The following is a 21,474-nucleotide window of genomic DNA, read 5'->3' as shown; positions in this document are numbered from 1 at the left end:
AGAGTATGTAAAACATAGTTTCCATTACCTTGTGTATGAACTGTGTTCATACATATGTAAGGGGCTAGAAAGAGACCGTTTCAGCTTTAATTTAATCACTATCATACAAGAAACGTCTGTATCTACTCACGGTATAGCTCCCAAATCAGACTGACCTTGTGCTTGAAATGCATGTTACTGAGGTTACAAGGATATGTCTTATCTGCAATGTTAAGTTTGTCATAACGGATAAGTTATAAAGTTGTAATCTATAAAAATATCCACCTATTGCTTTGAGGCTCACTGACCTTTTTTTGTTTGTTTTCTGGACATGTTGTCTTGGCCTTATTAATGAGAGGTTTCATCATGGGTTTACTTTAAATGGCTGTTCTTTGCATGTGTGGACATTTAAGACATGATCCTAACAAAATCAAGGGGTACACACTGTTTATAAATCGACTTATAACATGTGGAGTGACATTTCAATTCTTGTTAAAGTCTTAGATGGGGGATTCCAACCTTTTGCTGACATCTACTGTGAGGTAAGATGAACTACAAGTTGATAAACTATCTTTTAAAAGTATCTTCTGCCATTTTCAATATGAAACTACCAAAACATAAACTAAAGCATACTACAAGTCAAAAACAAATAAACAAAAAAGAAAAACAAAAAACAGCAGTGAACTAAATAAAGCGAGTCTTTCCGTAGGTTGTGTATGTGTAATCAAACACTATTATCTGTTTAAATGTATGATTCATTGCCTGTTAAAGATGACTAACTGACTATTGTCCTAAAATAACAAGTACAGTGAGTTGAATGTCATACCAAACTTTACTGTTAAAATATTTTAAAAAAAGGTGTGAAAATGTTATTACATCTGTAAATTTGTTTTGCACAATTTGTTTTGGGACAATTGGAGCAAAACTATGAATAAGAGGTTTTGCTATGTGACTCACAGAATACAGTTTCTGTAGTTGTACTTAAGAATTTGAAGAGGTGTAACGGTTGTTTTGTAATTGTGACAGACAGAAAAAAAATTGACAATTACAAAACTGCTAAAGCATTTCTCTATGTAGCTTTAAATTCACAGTTACAATGCACAAAACGTTTTGCCCCAGAATTACCTCCATACACCTGGCTCTGTTCTAAACTTACATAAATTGTAGCTAATTAAACTAAAAAAAAAAAAAAAAGAAGAGGGGTTATAGCATTTTAATATCACTGAACTACATTTCGCAAGGGGTACTTCACAACATTAGTGGCCCCCATCTGATCACCCTTTACAAAACCTCCTAGAAATGCCACCGTGTAGGACTTGTTCACATGAAGTATAAGTCAACAAACTGATACAAAATCGATCCACATATGTTTTTGTTTTTATTTTATTTTATGAGCAAAACGTTAACTATACAATTATTCTCCAAGAAGGCAGAAGTGCCTGTTTCCCTTATGATCACCACCATAGTGCAGTTTCCATAGTACAGTAGAACATATGGGGCTCCCGGGGGGGGTGGTCTGGGTTGATCACCAAGAGATGGCGCATCTCTAAAAATCGACTGGATTGAAAATCAAAACCTTCTAACATGAGCGCCTGGACAATAAATAGATGCTTTTCTGTTGCTTCCCATATAAATTTACAAGCCTGAATTGTCCTGTGGAGCCAGCAGCTGGTTCATGTGTGTAAGAGACCGACGACCCTGTCCCTGCTCTCATCAGCACCACCCTCATTACCCATCACACTGCTGCGTCAAAGCACATTAACACAACCATAACACGGGAAGTCTGATAATGTCCCTTTCAATTGATAGTGGACCATAAGACGCGTATTTTTATTTAATTAGCAGTAAACTAAAGTAAATAAGTAAAGCATATGCCAATTAAATCGATTGGATTTTTAGATGCCATTTCATGCAGGAAATTCGCCCAAAAATAATCAATTTCTAAGAGCATGCCTTTATTTTCTAAACAGCCCCGGAAATCATCTTCTGCAGCCTGCGTTACCTTGACAACTGTCCAGCTTCGCAGCCTCCTCTCCCTCAGGATGACTGGGAGTGACGCAGGGCAGACGGAAAAAACTGGGTCTTGAAGGGAAGCGGGGCGGCGGGGATGCTGGAACGACTTTAGCTTTTCTTTATTTCACCGGTTTTAAATCGGATGCACGGCCTGGCTCTGCGCCCAGAGGACATGAGAATTACCTGTGTACAGGCTTTTCCCGTGACTGATCAGTAGGAAACCATCGCTTCATCCTTGGGGCGGATCAGTTTGGATACATTCCCAGGTAGGCTCCAGTGAATACCATGATGTCTATTTATATTACAGGGTGGCTTTATCAAATACATCAATATGAGAGAATTATTCGAACGAGTGATTTAACTTGGCCATATTACAGCTGTAATCTGAAGGCTGCTTTTCTTTGCTTTAGCAGTCACGATTTCTTATTATGTTCATTTTTTATTTTAAATCATTGTCTAACTAATAAAACTCGACTTTATTCTCTTTAGGTTACGTTGATTCCTGTAGTTACACATGGACAACTAGTCCAGTCATTTATTTTTCTCACCGAACACCAGGTTCTGAGTCAGTAGGTGGGATTTTTGAATCCCCGTCTCTCCGTCATTTCAGCAAATCTCCACCATGAATTACTTGCGTCGACGCCTCTCGGACAGTAATTTCATGTCCAATCTGCCCAATGGCTACATGACCGATCTCCAGCGCCCCGACCCGCCGCAGCAAAGCCCCGCAGTGTCGCCCGGGCCGGCGGAGAGGCGCATGCCCCCAGCTCAGCAGCAGCAGCCATCTGCAGGTGGGGGCTCCGGTTTCTTCTCCTCTATATCCAACGCTGTGAAACAGACCACTGCCGCTGCGGCAGCAACGCTATCCGAAGCGGCGGATCGGGCTGGTGTCTCTAGTCATGGCAAGATCCTCTTGGTTATCGACGACCAGCAGACTGACTGGTAAGAAGCGGCGCAGCGGCCCGTCTAGACAGAGACTATGTGCCAGACCCACTTTGGGCTGCAGTGGCACAAGATCTGGAAGGTCATACGATTCAGGTGATGCTGAAAGGTGCATCACGTGAAGCTGCCAAATAGCTTTATGTTTAGATAAGGTATGACAAAGATGCACCAAGCATGCAGAAGACCGGCATCGTGTATTATAGCCAGGTTGCAGTCGCTGCTAGATTGAGGTTAAAGCTGCACTGCATTGAAAAAGTATTGATACCCCACTTTTTTGTCACGTTGCAACCACGATCTTCATTGCATTCTATTTGCGAATAATGAAATAGAAAGAAGCAGATGCATGTTTTTCACAATTTTTTTACAAATCAAAATACGATCAGTAGGGTATGCATTTGTGTCCAGCCCTCTTTACCCTGATACCCCTAAATAAAATCCACTGCAACCAGCTCTCTTCAAGAGTCACCTAAATAGTAAATTGACTATGCTTGTGTCAGTGCATTTGTTTAGTGAAGGCCTCAGGAGGCTCTTAGTGAACAGTAGTGAACAAACAGCATCACAGAGACCAAAGACCACAGCAGGTGTGAAGAAGTTTAAAGCAGGTGTAGGTTATAAAACAACATCCTAAACTCTGATAATCTCACTGAGTATTTTTTAATCCATCATCCAAAAGCAAAATTAATTTGCAAAAAATACCTAAACTTGGCCATCCACCTAAACTGGCAGGTGAGGTAGAGAGAGCATTAATCATAGAGTCAGCCAAGAGGCCCGTGCTAACTCCGTAGGAGCTGCAGAGATCCACAGCTCAGGTGGAAAAAACCTTTAACACTCTTCAAATGTGACCTCTTGTGGATGATTGGCAAGAAGAAAAGCATTGTTAAAAGAAAGCCTGAAGGAGTTTAATTTGCATTTTTTACTCAAAGCGTGAATGGACACAGCGAACATGTGGAAGAAGGTGTTCTGGTCAGATGAAATAAAACCTTTCAGAGCTACATACATGACAGTCCTGGAAGAAAACCTGTTTAAAGCTGCAAAACTCTTGAAACTTGGGTGGAGATTCATCTTTCAGCAGGACAAACAGCCTTAAACATACATCCAGAGCTGTAATGCAATTGTTTAGATCAGGTATATGTACACTCCAATCTGACTGAGCTAGATCTATTTCGCAAAGAACAGTGGATTAAAAACATCAGCCTCCTGATGTGCAAAGCTGGTAGAGACAAACCCCATACAACTTGCAGCTGGAATTGAAGTTAAAAGTGGTTTTATAAAAGATTTAGGGAGTCTGAATGCAAATACACACCCTATTTTTTTTATTTATTAATAAAAACCTTTGAAAACCATGTATTGTTTTTCTTTTACTTCACAGTTATAGACTTTGTGTAAGTCTTAGGTAAAATCCCAGTAAAGTACATTACAGTTTGTGGTTGTAATGTGACAAATTGTGTAAAAGTTTTGCAAGGCACTGTGAACTGCACATTTTCGAAAAGGAATGACACCCTATGTGTGACTACATAGACAAAATGAATCACTATCACATACGAATTTTAGTTTTAAACACACTGAAGCTGCACTTTCAGTTCCAATTCGAAGTGTCACCAGCTTCAATGTGTTAAAGACAAGACTATTTCCCAATTTCACAATGTCCTACTTGAGCTGGAAAAAATTGTCATCTGTTAATTGTAGGGGGGAAAAAATCTTAAACTGTTTTCTTTTTTTGTTTGTTTCTGGAATAACAAACGAATGGATTTACCTCCTTGTTTCACATTCAGGGTGAAGGTCTTCAAAGGAAGAAAGATCCATGGTGAATTTGACATCAAGGTAGAACAGGTAGGTTTTATACCCCTATATTAGCTTATATTTCCACAGGAGGAGAGCATAGTTACAAAATAAAATCACGTTTGAAGAAATTGGAAGTATTTTATCAGATGCAGTCTTCAGTGAGAGGGATGTTATATGATTTTTCATGAGATCATAACATTTTTGTTTGCTGATGGATAACACTGCCTCTGATCTTCCTATATGGAAACAGAAACAGACAAACAGATAAAAGCACTGGCAATATTAATGAGCTGCTATGTTCACAGAGAGCCCGGAATGATAAATGTCTCAGGGTCCGCTTCACTATTGAGTAAGAGCTGATACTCAAAGGTGCAATAATTTTCAGTAAAATGCTTTCTTACTTAAAACATTGTCAATATACTATAAAGTCATTATGAGGGATCAAATACATTATGCAAATAACCCAGCTGTTAATGTGGCCTGATGACCAATCAGGGGTAATTTAGCTCAAATCTGAAGCAGAAACATGTATAGTACTATTTCTGAATACAGATTTAAATAAGTGGTTATTTATAACATGCTAGAGCAGAAAAGCTCCCAAATGTTTCAAAATTGCCTCAGGTACTTTTAACTGTGTGTATTTTGGTCACTTTTTCTCTCACCTCTGACTTATAGGACCTTGCAGTATTTATTCCCCTGAACTTTTCACATTTTGTTACGTTGCAAACTTCACTGCATTTTATTGGGATTTTATGTGACCCACAATTATAATAATAATTGTGAAGTGGAAGGTAAAGCATTCCACACTTGTAACATAAAGAGCATGATCTACTAAGATCCCAAATAAGGAGTGCTGGAGTCCCAAATTGCACATTCTATTAGTGGGCTTGTTGTGGTGATCTACTAAGTGTATGTGCACATTTGAAAACAGGTGCAAAGGTGGTGCATAGGGCCCTATTTAAATGAGGTATTTGCGTGTGCTACTGGCTATCACCTTGGAGAGTTTGGACATTTTCTGGCATATGCACAGGTAGACCCCTAGTGCTGCTCAAGCACCAGGCCTTTTGCCCTGGATGAGAAATGGACCCTCTCTGCTGAAGCCCAATGTTTTTTTTTCATTGATCAATATTTAAAAATAAAAATGACTATCTCTGCCATGAATTTCCCTGAAAAGTGTTTTGACATTGGAGGGGCATTATTGATTGAACTGGCCTTTCACAAGCCCCCACCTTGCCCCTCCTACTCCTACTTTGCCATCATGCAGTGCGGAGCGCAGAGCCAAATGGTTGCAGCTGCCATACTTCTTCTCTGATGACACACACGTGCAGACTGGCCACTGTTTCTAGAATCCCAGAAGGTACATTGGAAAAGACATTGAAGTGAATAAAAAAAAAAAAAAAACTTTCAGGTGCACGCAAGGCAGTTTCAATTTTTTTTTTCTTCAATGTCCCTTTACAGGCTCTGAAATGGTTTCATGATTTCTAGTGGCTGTCAGTGTTCAGTTTTTCTTGTCAATGTTCAGTTTTAAAATATGCTACGATATTTAAGTTCAGTCATTGGATTTCCTGTTTTGGTTTAATTGCATAAAGAATTTAAATTAAATGCATACCTCAACTGGCTCATGAGAAGTGCCTTTGAATCAGATTGGACTGTGTCTGCTGTCCCAGTGTATTAATCAGTCCTGCGCAGACATCTTTTTGGTCGACATTCATGGCACCATGAATATGCTGTGAAACACGCAGAAGGTAACTATCTGACACCTTTTCTGGGCTATATAGAAGTGCTCCTCCAGTGCTATCCAGAAAAAGGTGTTGAGCCATAAAGTGATTGTGTGATAGAATCATCCAGACACAAGACCATGCAGTATTAAAAGGAAATTTTCCATATGAGATATGGCATGGATTCTATTTGTGACTTGGTCCAAATCAGGCCTAAAAAATGGCATTGCTGTATGAATGCAAACTTGATACCGTGTGCAAAGCGTGTGTAACGCTGATCCACTATCAAGGTGATGAGATTTCTGTTGTTTTTATTTCTGCCAGTCCAATATGTCGAAATGCTCACAGACGGTTCTCTCTCTTCGTTGTCTGTCATTGTTCTTATGCTTCCTTCTTGCCACAATGACCGCAGACATGTGTTTGCAGCGCTGTACCAGTGTGCACCTGCCTTGCAAACATGCTAAAAGTATACGCACAGACGTTTCATGTTTGATACATTGCAATGAGCTTGCTAAATGATAACATTTGCATATCCTCCTTCCAGTATTTTGCATGTTCTGATAATCAACATAAATTATGCATATTCATCAAGTCAAGCACGCTAAATGGATTGCCCCCGGTATTCAGCTCTTTTGATAGATGCAATGCTCATGGCACCTGGATAGTAGATCATTTTTACACCCGCTATGAAGTTTGCATGTGTTTTTATACATGCAAACATTTAGTAGATCGTACTCGTCGTCTTCCGCTTATCCGGGACCGGGTTGCAGGGGCAGCAGACTCAGCAGAGACGCCCAGACGTCCCTCTCCCCAGATACCTCCTCCAACTCCTCCGGGTGGAGCCCAAGGCGTTCCCAGGCCAGCCGAGAGACATAGTCCCTCCAGCGTGTCCTGGGCCGTCCTTTCTTATGAAGGGGGACCACCACCCCAGTCTGCCAGTCCAGAGGCACTGTCCCCAACCGCCACGCAATGTTGAAGAGGCGTGTCAACCATGACAGCCCAACAACATCCAGAGATTTGAGGTACTCAGGGCGGATCTCATCCACCTCCGAAGCCTTGCCACCGCGGAGCTTTTTAACCACCTCGGTGACTACAGCCTGGGTGATGAAAGAGTCCAACCCCGAGTCCCCAGCTTCTGTTTCCACCACGGAATGCATGATGGCAGGATTGAGGAGATCCTCGAAGTACTCCTTCCACCGCTCGATAATGTCCTCAGTCGAGGTCAGCAGCCTCCCACCCACACTATAAACAGTGTTGGCGAAGCACTGCTTCCCCCTCCTGAGGCGCCGGACGGTTTGCCAGAATCGCTTCGAGGCCAACCGGTAGTCCTTCTCCATGGCCTCACCGAACTCCTCCCAGGCCCGAGTTTTTGCCTCTGCCACAACCCGTTCCGCAGCACGCTTGGCCTCACGGTACCCGTCAGCCGCCTCAGGAGTCCCACAAGCCAACCACAGCCGATAGGACTCCTTCTTCAGCTTGACAGCATCCCTTACTGCTGGTGTCCACCACCGGGTTCTGGGATTGCCGCCGCGACAGGCCTTTAGTAGATCAGGCCCAAAATGTGGCATACATTTACATTCAGTTGCCCAGAGTCAATACTTTGTAGAACTAGCCAAAAAGTAAAATTTGGCTTTCATCTGACCAGGACACCTTTTTCACATGTTTGCTGTATGCTGTACAGGGTTTTTTGAAAGACTTGTCTGCAAGTCAAGATGTTGTACAGGTTCTCCTTCTTGAACTGTGGATCTCTAGAGCTCCTCCAAAGTTAACATGGGTCTCATGTTTAACTAGTCAGTTTACGTGCCTTGGTAGGTTTACAGTTGTGGCATACTATTTCCCTTTTCTTAGGATGGACTAAACAGTGGCTGGTGATCTGACCTGTCTGCTGTGTTTCTTGATCTTCACGATACTATTTTTTCACTAATGCTCTCCAATAAACATCATAGAACAGATGTATTACAGTATACTCAGACACAGTTACACATAGGTGAACGCTATGTATGAACAAGGAAATGTTTGGAGGCAACTGGTTCCATGTGGGGTAGCAGAGTAAAGGGAGTGAATACAAATGCATGCCAGTTTTCAGATTTTTGCTTGTAAAACATAGGAAAACCATGTCATTTTTCTTTTACTGTACAATTGTTGCTATGTGTTGTTCTATCACCTAAAATCCCTACAGAAATCATTGAGGTGTGTGGTTGTAATGTGATAAAATGTGGAATTATTCCAAGGCATTGAATTGATAATAATCTCACAGCATACTAATTTAATGACTAAAAGCTTATAATCAGTCTACCTGGCTGGTGCATAAACTATTATTTATGCTCCTGCGCCCTGATTATGATGAATGTACATTTCTTATAGTTGAGGAAGGTTTGACTTTGATGTTGTTCTTTCCAGGCAGAGTTCTCAGAGATCAACCTGGTGGCCAATGCCAGTGGCACCTACAACGTCAATTTTGATGCCATCAGGAGTGGGCATAAGGTTACTAAGTAAGTCTTTCTCAGTTAGCAGTTTGGTCTAATGTTCAGTATTTCAATATTTCCCTCATGTCCTCTGAACCAGATCCTTTAGGCCAGACTTTGTGCTGATCAGGCAGCATGCTTTCAGCATGGACAGGAATGGAGACCATCGCAACATGGTGATTGGACTGCAGTACGCTGGACTGCCAAGTGTTAACACTCTGCACTCCGTCTATAACTTTTGTGACAAGCCATGGGTGGTAAGTAGTCTTTGAAAACTCTGTTCAGTCCACAGTGAAAAGATCCTAGATATAAAGACAATTAGAGTGGCATCTTAAGGTTAAATACTCCCTCAGTTTGCTCAGATGTCAAGACTCCACAAGCAGCTGGGCCCAGCGGAGTTCCCACTGATTGAGCAGGTTTACTATCCAAATCATAAGGAAATGGTGAGTGTGAAATTTCCTCTTCACCACTTCCTCATGGGTCACATAGATGGGGGTAATTGATGTTTTATTTCACAAAGCAGCTTAGGCCATTCTAAATTTGCGTGGCTTATATTTGTTTGTTTGGGTTTTTTTTGCTTGCAGAGGCAGAGTATCTAATTTTTGGGTTGCCGAGTCATTTACAGGAACATTACGTTGAGATTGCTGCTGCAGAGCAATCACCTTCATCCCTGCTGTCTCAGGCTGACAGAACTGGGCTGGCTTTCAAGTCATCAGAAAGACTAAACAGTTGATGTTTTAATCATTAGAAATGATATGCTATAAAAAGGGGATGCACTTTTGTCAACAATTGCTTTATTGAAAAAGAATAACAAACATTTAATGGGGACATACTATGCAAAATCCACTTTTTTAGCCTTTAAATACATTTTATTGTGTACTTGGAGTATGTAGGAGTGCAGAAAAGTTGACTTTAGTCTCACCAGGTGTTGTAGATATATCTTTTTATTCGGTTTGGGTCATATTTTTTAGTCCGTTCAGTTTTCTCTATCATCTGTTACGTCTTTCCTACTGTTACGCCAGTATTTGCTGTGGAACAGCTAAATAAGCTCATGGACTTCTCGCTTATTAAATGAAGTTTCTAAATGTAGATATTCAAAGAAACTGATTACCTGATGGCATCAGAGTCCTAGATTCAGTATCAAATGGTGGAGTAGTTCATAATATAATGTTTTTTAACAGATCAGCGCCCCTCAGTTCCCTGTTGTCGTAAAGATGGGCCATGCTCACTCAGGAATGGGAAAGGTAGGGATGGAATGATCAGTACTTGATATTATTTAAAACACAATATTTATGGGACATCAAATCTGTGCTTTGACCCTTACTAACTAGGTGAAAGTGGACAATCAATATGACTTTCAAGATATTGCTAGTGTTGTGGCGCTGACCAAGACTTATGCCACTTCCGAGCCTTTCATTGATGCAAAATATGACGTCCGCATCCAGAAGATTGGTAACAACTACAAGGCTTATATGTGAGTCATTTAGCTGTGTTCACATCCTAGCATATCACATTTTCCTCTCACCCACTTCACTGGAAGTGTGTCATAAAACAACTACTTTGTTTACTAGGAGGACCTCCGTTTCTGGTAACTGGAAAACTAACACCGGGTCTTCTATGCTTGAGCAGGTGGCCATGTCAGACAAGTAAGAACATGTGATTGAATGCTACTAAAATGCAAAAATATGTCTCACAGGATAACAACATCCCTATTTAACACATGGTTGCAGGTACAAATTGTGGGTGGATTCATGTGCAGATATCTTTGGTGGGTTGGATATCTGTGCTGTGGAGGCTCTACATGGTAAAGATGGCAAGGACTACATTATAGAGGTGTTTACCGCAGTACAAGCATGCTGATGGTTGTCTGTTATTACAAGGCTGTTCCTCAAAATTGTAATCATGTTGTTGCATTTTAGGTCGACGACTGTTCAATGCCACTGATTGGGGACCAGCAGGACGAGGATCGAGTTCAGATTGCAGAACTTGTGGTTTCTAAGATGCAAGAGACTGTTCCACGTACTCCCAGTTTTTCCTCTGTCCGGGCTGCAGCAGGACAGCCAGCACAGGTCTTTAAACTGCAGGCACAATATGCTTGTATTAATAAGGAAAAAAAAAACTCCCTTTGTTCTCCATCTTTCTTCATCATTGCAACACAGTGAGACAGTGGCTCAGGTGGTAGGGGTTCGTCCTGTAACTGGTGGGTTGCCACTGATTCTGTCAGTCAGCCGTGGCTACAATGTAGCTTACCACTTTCAGAGTGTGAATGTGTGTATGAATGGGTGGATGACTGACTGCCGTGTAAAGTGATAAAGTGTTACACGCGTGCAGGTCATTTGCCATTTACCATCTATTTTCTCTTACATGAAGAACTCGGAGGTACGGTATTACAGTCTGTGTTTGACTGAAGTAGTGCTCATTCTCACAGGTTTTCAATATTTTAAATCATGGCAAAGTGTAAAATCAGACTGACCTGTGCTAGCTCCTTGTGTAAAAATTTCGATAAGCTGTAGATTCAAAAAAGCAACGAAAATAGTCATATGAAATTGTTTATTTGACTTTAAATATCGATCATTGTCTTTCACTTTTATAACATAATATAGTTACAATGAATGAGATTTCTGACCAGATTAAATGGGAAAACAAAACAAACAATAAACTGAAGCATGAACAAAGACATAAAGCAATCATAGATTACAGTAGCTAAAATAACTCGTACTCGTACTCGTCGTCTTCCGCTTATCCGGGACCGGGTCGCGGGGGCAGCAGACTCAGCAGAGACGCCCAGACGTCCCTCTCCCCAGACACCTCCTCCAGCTCCTCCGGGTGGAGCCCAAGGCGTTCCCAGGCCAGCCGAGAGACATAGTCCCTCCAGCGTGTCCTGGGCCGTCCCCTGGGCCTCCTCCCGGTGGGACGTGCCTGGAACACCTCCCGAGGAAGGCGTCCAGGAGGCATCTGGTATAGATGCCCGAGCCACCTCAACTGGCTCCTCTCGATGTGGAGGAGCAGCAGCTCTACTCCGAGCCCCTCCCGGATTGCCGAGCTCCTCACCCTATCTCTAAGGGAGTGCCCAGCCACCCTATGGAGGAAGCTTATTTCAGCCGCTTGTATCCGGGATCTCGTTCTTTCGGTCATGACCCAAAGTTCATGGCCATAGGTGAGGGTAGGAACGTAGACCGACCGGTAAATTGAGAGCTTTGCTTTTCGGCTCATCTCTCTCTTCACCACAACGGACCGACACAGCGCCCCCATTACTGCAGCAGCCGCACCAATCCATCTGTCGATCTCCCGCTCCATTCTTCCCTCACTCGTGAACAAGACCCCGAGATACTTAAACTCCTCCACTTGAGGCAGGAACTCCCCTCCAGCCTGAAGAGGACAAGCCACCCTTTTCCGGTCGAGTACCATGGCCTCGGGCTTGGAGGAGCTGATCTTCATCCCAGCCGCTTCACACTCGGCTGCGAACCGCCACAGCGCATGCTGTAGGTCTTGGCTAGAGGGGGGGAGCAGGATGTCATCTGCAAAAAGAAGAGACGAAATCCACTGGTCCCCAAACCAGACCCCCTCCGGCCCTTGGCTGCGTCTAGAAATCCTGTCCATAAAAGTTAAGAAACAGGACCGTTGACAAAGGGCAGCCCTGCCGGAGTCCAACATGCACTGGGAACAGGTCCGACTTAGTGCCGGCAATGCGGACCAAACTCCTGCTCCCCTCGTACAGGGACCGGCTGGCCCCTAATAAAGGGCCCCCGATTCCATACTCCTGGAGCACCCCCCACAGGGCATCACGAGGGACACAGTCGAATGCCTTCTCCAGGTCCACAAAACACATGTGAACCAGTTGGGCAAACTCCCATGAACCCTCGAGCACCCTGTAGAGGGTATAGAGCTGGTCCAGTGTTCCACGGCCGGAACGAAAACCACACTGCTCCTCCTGAAGCCGAGGTTTGACTATCGGCCGGACTCTCCTCTCCAATACCCTGGCGTAGGCCTTACCAGGGAGGCTGAGGAGTGTGATCCCCCTGTAGTTGGAACACACCCTCCGGTCCCCCTTCTTATGAAAGGGGACCACCACCCCAGTCTACCAGTCCAGAGGCACTGTCCCCGATCACCACGTAATCTTGAAGAGGCATGTCAGCCATGACAGCCCAACAACATCCAGACTTGAGGTACTCTCTCCATCCACTGGGGTAAACCCCAACACGAGACGGCTGAGCTGGGGGGCTACAAGCAAACCCACACCAGCCCTCCCCGTGGGCCACTCCAGAGTAGAAGAGAGTCCAACCCCTCTCAAGGAGATGGGTTCCAGAGCCCACGCTGTGCGTGGAGGCGAGCCCGACTATTTCTAGTCGATATCTCTCGACCTCCCGCACAAGCTCCAGCTCCTTCCCCCCCAGCGAGGTGACATTCCACGTCCCTAGAGCCAGCCTAAGCATCCGGGGATCGGGCCGCTGAGGTCTCCACCTTCGTTCGCCTCCCAATCCTCTTTGCACCGGTCCCTCACGGTTCCCCCTGCAGGTGGTGGGCCCACTGGAGGTAGCTAAAATAACATTTTAAAGAAATCATGTGAAAGACTGATGTGCCAGGCCCAGTGTCTTGCAAAAGTATTAATATCCCTTGTAACATTATATGTATTAAGGGGCGATCTGTCCAGGGTGTACTCTGCCTTTCGCCCATAGACTGCTGGAGATAGGCACCAGCTCCCCCGCGACCCACTATGGAATAAGCGGTAGAAAATGACTGACTGACTGACTGACTGACTTTTGAAAACAATGCAGTTTTACTTCAATTTCACAATTATGCACTGCTTTGTGCTGATCTAACACATACAATCGCCAATAAGATAAAAATTAGGTTTCTGACAAAATATGAAAAAATAAAAGGGTATGAATATTTTTGCACTGCAGTCAAATCTAAAAACTAAACCAAAAAATCCATTTATGACGATATCTCCAGTGAACATGTTCTTAATACTTAGCGACGTGTATGTAATTACATGCAACTATTTTTTAACATTTTCAAGGCAACCTCCACCTGTATAATTTGTACATATTGTAATAGATGAGACATTTTCTGAGCCATCCGTTGGTTTTGCAGAAAGCAGTTTCGCCTCAGCCAGTCTCACAGCCCAGAGTACCACAGGCTCAACAGCGCCCCTCACCTCAGGGTAAATCATCATAATCTTTTAACATGTGGGAATATTTTATATTAATTTAAAAAGTCTCAACCAAAATAATACCACAGTATATGAAAATGTTTGGTGCCTTATTTTATCTCCTAAAGGTGGTCCCCAACAAAGTCCCCCATCCCAGCAGCGCCCACAGCCACAAGGCCAGCCTCCTGCACCAACTCAGCAATCTGCTGCCACCCCGGGTACTGCTGAGCCCAGTTCTCAGGCAAAGGTTAACCAAGGCCCTTCAGCCCAATCCCGAGCCCCAGGTCAGGGTGCTCCTCAGCGAAGTCAGGGAGGTTCCCCTCAAACTCAGAGACAGCAGTCTGTCTCCCAGCAGCAGAAACCTTCTGGTGGGGGTCCTAGCCAGAAATCTCCTGGTGGGCAGCAACAGCACCAGAAACCTGCCCCACTCCCTAGGCAGCAATCGCAGGGGGGATCACAGCAGAAGGTCCAGCCAAGCCGTCCCGGGCCACCAACCACCCAGCAGCCGAGACCTGCCGCTCAAGGTCAGGGTGGCCCAGGAGGACGGCCCCCTCTGCAGCAAAAGCCCCAGCCCCCACAGAAGCCCAGTCAGGACGGCCCCGCCATGGGCGGCTCTCCACAACTAAAGTAAGTAGCTTTTCATGAGAACAGAACAATGAATTGGATCTGTTTCATTTCATTTGTACTTTTTTAGCCTATGGGCCAACATCCACAGAATGTTTATTCTTACATTTTGCCTGCACCGAGGTATGCATGCCACTATCAAATATCCGCTCACAAAGAAGTTATCCACTTGAATGTGCATGTCGTATTGGTTTTTGCATTTGTAATTGTTACAGCAGCACTTTCACAAACTTAACACTTTAGATTGTCTGGTGAGGTTGTGAAACATTAAAGGAACAGGCAGAAGCTACAACAAACTGGGATGCAGTTTCTTAAAATCCTTGCTCCTTGTTCATTGCGTCCCTGAGAAAATTGGTTTTCTTAGGGACACATTTAAACATCAAATTACAGTTAATGACTTAATAATTGGTTGGTAAAGACTTCGGTTTACACAACTGGTACTTATAAAAGCCCAATCTTTTGTTTGTTGAATTTTATATCTGAGCACACATGATAAAACAGACATAAATAACAGAAAACATGACAAGCTCGTCTTAAATAAAATAAATCTAAAGACAGTCGCTAACTTCTGTTGGAGTGGTGAAAACACAAAGTCCCTGCAGAGGTGAGAGCCTTTGATGTCTCAAAAAATGTCATTGTATTTTTTAAAGGTCAAATCAGCGAATGCTAGGACAGAGGTATTTATCTGGGGGTCAGTAAAGATCAAGCGAAAAAGCCAAAAGGTTAATAGATAACTTTTTAAGTTTTAAATTACATCAGAAAAACAGTGCATAGAGTAGGAGCTTTATCCTTATTATGAAACATAGTGGTGGTGGTGGCTTTGGACCTCCTGTGCTTTATCTGGCACAGGTCAATATGTTTTAATTTTTGAAATGGTCATTTCTGAAATGTAAAATACATTTTACAAATTTATGCAACAAGGCAAGGATCCAAAAGTCACAAATAGCCTAATGCCTTCAAATGTATTAAGAATATATTTTGTTTCAGAATAACCATCGAAACCACCAGAAATGTTCGAAAACAAAAATTTATGTGAGCAAAATGTCACATAAAGTTATTACTCTGATACAGTTACACCAAGACAAAATATTTGGTTTTAATTTATATTCTACCGCTTATTCCATAGTGGGTCGCAGGGAAGCTGGTGCCTATCTCCAGCAGTCTATGGGCGAGAGGCAGGGTACACCCTGGACAGGTCGCCAGTCCATCACAGGACAACACACAAACAACCACACACGCATTCATACACCTAAGGGCAATTTAGAGTTACCAATTAACCTAACAGGCATGTCTTTGGACTGTGGGAGGAAGCCGGAGTACCCGGTGAGAACCCACGCATGCACGGGGAGAACATGCAACATGCAACATGCAGAAAGACCCCAGGTTGGGAATCAAACCCAGGACCTTCTTGCTGCAAGGCAACAGTGCTACCAACTGCGCCACCGTGCAGCCCCACAAAATATTTATCATCTATGTAAAAAGGTGTTTGACAACATGTTTTTTGGCTTGTTGAATTGTGTTATTGTCTGTTTTAATTTGGATTAATATTTTTACCTACATTTTTTTTTTTTTTTTTTGCGTTCTTTAGCTGTCAATTTTCAGTTAGAAATTAATTTGATGCCCTTTTTTGGATTCTGTTATTTATTTTGTCAGTCAGTCATTTTCTACCGCTTATTCCATAGTGGGTCACGGGGAAACTGGTGCCTATCTCCAGCAGTCTATGGGCGAAAGGCAGGGTACACCCTGGACAGGTTGCCAGTCCATCGCAGGGCAACACACATACAACCATACACACACTCATTCATACACCTAAGGGCAATTTAGAGTTACCAATTAACCTAACAGGCATGTTTTTGGACTGTGGGAGGAAGCCGGAGTACCCGGTGAGAACCCACCGGTATTTATTTTGTATTTTGCTAAAATACTTTCATGATCAATCCCAGACAATACACATCACTGTGCCTCCCAAAAACGTCATTCACTATTCATATCATGTCAATGCTGACTTGAAATGATAAGGTAATTTTGAATGACCCAAGAAAAGGCATGACCCTTTTTTCATCTTTTATTGAACTTTCCTCCTTTTTATCGCTCTGTCTCTATCTCTCCCTCTGCCTCGCTGTGCTCCAGTCTTCTCATTTCATTGGTTTGCTGCATGACTTTAATAGCCTTTCCTTCTCCTCTATTGCCATTTCCCTCTCTTTATAGCAAATCCCAGTCTCTTACCAATACCTTCAACATTCCAGAAATCCCAGCGCCACGAGCCAGCCTTAACCAGGATGAGGTGAAGGCTGAAACCATACGCAATCTACGCAAATCTTTTGCCGGTCTTTTCTCAGACTGAGCTGGCATCAGATCCTCCCATCCCTCTTTCTTCCTCCGGCTAAGAGATAAACGGACCAGCAAATTGTTGGAGAGACCCCTTCTCCAACCCCCCGGAAAAAAGAAAGGACCAACAGAATCTCCAATTCATGAGAAAGTGTACACACTTGACACCCACTGCCCAAACAATTGTTACCTATTAGAGTGAACAAAAGGTAGAATAGAGTCAGGTGCTGTGGTGTTTCAAACATTTCCTGCCTTGCTTAAAGCTTAACTGGGTCATCATATCAAACCTCACAAAAGCCTATATATGTGCATGCAACAACCATTAACTAAAATCAGAAACAAAGCAACACAATCCTGCTTCCTCTTGTTTGTTGGTGCTGTAAATTCATTGTGTTATTTGTGGTCAAAAAACTGAAGGACTGTACAAATGTTATTGGGATGAGGAAAATAGTACTAGTTTTTCCTATTCTTAAGTAAAACCCTGTTTTAGTGAAAATTGTTACAATTTATACTAAAATGAGAGTGAAGAAAATACATTTCCTTTTCCTGAAAAGAGCTGTTGTGGCAATAAAGGTGGGCTGTAGGCCTTGTGATGATTAAATGAAGCAGGTACTTTACCTTAGAATAAAATGACTAAAGCACAGGCAAAGACTGTTGCACTTTATTTCTAAGTTGAAAAGTTAACAGAAATGTTATTAGGTGTAGCAAAGGTGTAGAGGAAGGCACAGAAATAAAAATAGCACAGCTGAAGCGGAATCTCCACTTCTTTCTTTTTTTGTACAAGCTAGCGTTAGCTCCACAGTATAGCTAGCTGGTACAGTAAGTTAGAGAAGTCACAATATAAAACGCCCATGGACCATTGGTTTAAGAATGATAAAATGTACCAGGATTGCATTAAAACACTGCAATAAATAACATCTGAATCATAACTTATTAAAGGAAACTCCCTATTATTTAGGAGAAAGAAAACAGATGGGATAAAAGAGTTTCTACATATTTATTCTGCATCTTAACAGAATGTATCTTCTGTCAGATAGGAGCAGCTAAAAGGGTGAATATCAAGGTAGATACCAAGTTATGGTTACAAAATTGCAAAAAACTTTTCATCTTTCTGTTCCTGTGCTTTAAAGTCTTTTTAATGAGATGCCAGAGAATGACCGGAGTTTTTTCCCAATGTTTGAAGCATAAAGTAGCGCCACAATCGACCCTCTCAATTTCACAGCTATTGCTACGTCCTGCTAGTTGCACGTATACTTTTCAAATTGTTATTACTGAAGTAAAACAATATTTGATTCCATTTTTTAATTTATGCTATTCTGCTTTAAATAAAAGTAATTAGCTTTTCATATGTTTGTATACAATATCTGTTAATGGGTTGCTTCTATGAAACCTTTGTATTTTAATCAAGGTTATTATATCATAAAAACCCATTCTTAGCTGTGATATTGTTAATGATAGGTTTAATTACTTTTTGAATGTTTGCCATTTTGGCCATATACTTATTGCACTAAGTATGTTCAACAGAACAGTTTTCAATATTAGTCTTAATTAGGATTAATAGCTTTCACAAACATTTCTTATAGCAATGAATAAAACCCTGCTGGGGTAGGATGAAAGTCTGTGAAAGCAAAAGTAATAGCACTCGACAAGAAATGTACAGTATGTGTGCTAGTAATTAAACTTTAAAGTATTCATTCCCAAACCATTCAGCTTCAGCCCCACAACATATGAATTTGTGAACCTAATAACTGACTGAGTATCCAATATAGGCATTACTAATAAGTCATTTAAACAGGGGAATAATGACAATACAAATAGCATCAACAACAAAGATATTGTTTTATCTCATGATATCATGGCATGTTTTTTTTATGTTTTTCTACTTTTAAAGCTTGAATACACTTTGAACATTATAGTTTTTTTTAATTTGAGTTCCAAGGAAAATCTCAAGATCCCACATTTGTTCATTTGCATACTCCAGTGGGGTCCCGACCCTATCGGATCCCCTGCCTCATACATTCCCATAACCCCCCTCCCAAGGTTGCTACCTGGTGCTTGTGTTAGTCTAAGTAGTTTAAGCAGGTTTAAGCAGAAATTAAAATGAGAACAGATAGATATCCTATCGTAATATTATGAGAATTTGCCACTTGAAAAATTCAAAATCCTACCACCATCTGCCTCAATAATGTTTGTACAGTGCACTTCCACAGCTCCCCACAGTGTTAGCAAACACTATAGATGTGCTCGAGCCGTTTTGAGTGCTCACAGTGATGTCTTAGCTGCATGTCTATAGGAGGCAACTGTTGCGTTTTCCAGCATCTCACTTTGGCGCTTGTAACTTGTGTCGTCACATGTAGTGGATTAGTCAGTCAAGTAGGTGTTGTGAGTAAGTTGTCACTCTCACTCTTCTTCCTTTAATTTTTACTACACACAAATGAAACACTTTAGACCTTAAAAAAGAAAGCACGCCTTAGACAGACAAGAACGTCAGATCAAATGGAGTGGTCTCAGGGATGTCCACTTGATTGTGACACTTGTGCGTGGCTGAGGGTCTTCCATTTTCAGGCATAATGTGGCTCTTTACAGATGATGAGGGATACTTTTGCACACATAGACAGCAAAATCTTACTTGAAAACAATGTCGTGCACAAATACAAACATATGAGGTTTGCATTTTCAGGTTTATTTATGGGGCACTTGATAAAGCAACAGCTCACTATTTTCTCTCTGAGGTGGTGCTGGGCTGCAGAGGGAAGCAGCATGGAAGGGGATGGCACAGTGGAAAACTGTCTACAGGTTTTACAATAAGTCTGGCTGAATGCAGGGCTTGTAGGGGTTTTGCAATTTCACTCCAAACTTGAGTCTGTTTTATAAATCTCAACAGCTGCTTCCAACACTGCTTCCTACTCGTTCATAGAAGCTTACCCTTATACTCAGCCAAGGAATGTTGCATACATATTTGAGAATCATCTATACAATAATAAAAGCAAAACAGTGTAATAGAGGATGTTTCTCTGCATAGGTTTTAACACGCACTCTGCAGAAGCTTTCTCTAATTACTATGGAAATCCAAGTTGTTACTGAAAAACAATTCTGTTGCCAGACACTAAACATGTCTTCCAGAAAGAGTGCATTGCTCTTGAATCTTCATGTAGAGCTGCAATAACCTGCTTTTTAGAGAAGCAATGAGTGATTAATAATATGAACGAGCCCTGATTCCCCTGCAGGTTTTTGTCCACACCGCCTATGCTTGTCGGTCCGTTCGTGTAGCCACAGCGACCCCCTTATGCTCAATTGTGCATAAATGTGTGAATGTCCAAACCAAATAGATGTGCTGTAAAGAGCTCTGAGTGAAGTAGATCTTCTCCCCCTGCTGCTATTTGTGCTTGTTGATGTTAGGTGTGCTGGCAAATTGTTCAGTTTTTATTTTAGAAGTGCATAAATGCTTTTTTTTCTTATTATTGCATTCCTTTTGTAAAATCTGTGAGGTTCTACAATATGGGGCTTGTAATGTTATGCATTAATTGATTCAGGGTATCATTTTTCAATGTCACAACTCAGCGTCAATGCATATTGTTGTCTGATTTATTACAGTCTATAATGTGCAAAAGCAATGTGCAAAAGTAAGCCATCACATTTAGCATGGATGGTCATTTAAAGAAAAACACCCTAGGAGGCCTCTTTGCCATTCTGAGACCTGTCCCAGATGGACAGAATGAGCAGACGCAGCAATGCAAGGAAGTTTTTTTTTTTTTAGGTTTTGGATGTTCATGATTTTATTATTTACCGTGGCTATATTTGACTGTGAATGTACTTTTTTTCCTTTCATACATATCATTTTATTGTTTACCTATTGCACTGTATAATCATTGTGAAAATATAAAATCATTATGAACTTGTGAATGGGTGAAAACAGTCAGTCGATGCCTGCCATATTTAAGTCGTTCCACCCTAAATGTGAAAAAGTGCAAACGTCTGAGGTTTCTTGTCATCAAAGACAAGACGATGCATCATATAATTCATGGTGGATTATTGAATTAAGTGTAAAAAGAAAATAGATGTTATATGCAATATAGCTATATAATGTGAAAATGAATATGTTATTGAAACATGGACATGTCCAATAAAGTCTATGACCAAATACAAACATCTTGTTTGTGCTGTCTTTGGTTTGTTATTGAGCTGCCTGTATGCCTTAATCTCCTTCTGATGTGCTTTTATCTTCATGTGAAAATTTGCAACTTTTATAGGGATAAGTTAGGATTCTTGTACCCAGGTTCTACTAAAATTTTAAAAGCAGTTAATGGCATTTATACAGTCCAGATTAGTTGGACTCAGAGGGTGAAGCTAAAGGCCATTTTGAAAGGGGCCAATGCAGACTTACAGGGGTTGGACAATGAAACTGAAACACCTGTCATTTTAGTGTGGGAGGTTTCATGGCTACATAGGACCAGCCTGGTAGCCAGTCTTC

At 41.9% G+C, this 21,474-nt stretch overlaps 1 protein-coding gene across 3 annotated transcripts; it reads left to right on the top strand.

Moving 5' to 3' along the window:
* Positions 1-1,923: 1,923 nt before the first annotated feature.
* On the top strand, positions 1,924-21,150 carry syn1 (synapsin I). 3 transcript variants are annotated; one of them, XM_047382194.1, is made up of 14 exons: positions 1,924-2,258; positions 2,482-2,934; positions 4,707-4,764; positions 8,835-8,926; positions 9,000-9,156; positions 9,253-9,342; positions 10,081-10,143; positions 10,231-10,373; positions 10,471-10,545; positions 10,630-10,732; positions 10,819-10,968; positions 13,994-14,063; positions 14,180-14,678; positions 16,884-21,150. In XM_047382194.1, exons 2-14 carry the CDS (start codon positions 2,615-2,617, stop codon positions 17,017-17,019), a joined length of 1,956 nt encoding a protein of 651 aa, XP_047238150.1. In that variant the 5' UTR covers positions 1,924-2,258; positions 2,482-2,614; the 3' UTR covers positions 17,020-21,150. The 3 variants fall into 3 exon arrangements, with proteins under 3 accessions (XP_047238150.1, XP_047238149.1, XP_047238151.1); XM_047382193.1 differs by having other exon boundaries at positions 1,931-2,258; positions 2,603-2,934; XM_047382195.1 differs by having other exon boundaries at positions 1,963-2,258; positions 2,603-2,934; positions 16,922-21,150.
* The last annotated feature ends 324 nt before the right edge of the window (positions 21,151-21,474 follow it).

The sequence above is a fragment of the Girardinichthys multiradiatus genome, chromosome 12 (assembly GCF_021462225.1).
Source record: "Girardinichthys multiradiatus isolate DD_20200921_A chromosome 12, DD_fGirMul_XY1, whole genome shotgun sequence".
Classification (NCBI taxonomy): domain Eukaryota; kingdom Metazoa; phylum Chordata; class Actinopteri; order Cyprinodontiformes; family Goodeidae; genus Girardinichthys; species Girardinichthys multiradiatus.
Note: the sequence above shows the minus strand (reverse complement) of the source record. Positions and strands in the feature narration are given on the sequence as shown.

Excerpts from the sequence above, each read along its gene's own strand:
- syn1 (XM_047382194.1), top strand. The coding sequence starts at position 2,615 with ATGAATTACTTGCGTCGACGCCTCTCGGACAGTAATTTCATGTCCAAT. Across the intron at positions 10,733-10,818 it reads GCAAGGACTACATTATAGAG|GTCGACGACTGTTCAATGCC; the intron begins GTGTTTACCGCA and ends GTTGCATTTTAG. Across the intron at positions 10,969-13,993 it reads CAGCAGGACAGCCAGCACAG|AAAGCAGTTTCGCCTCAGCC; the intron begins GTCTTTAAACTG and ends TTGGTTTTGCAG.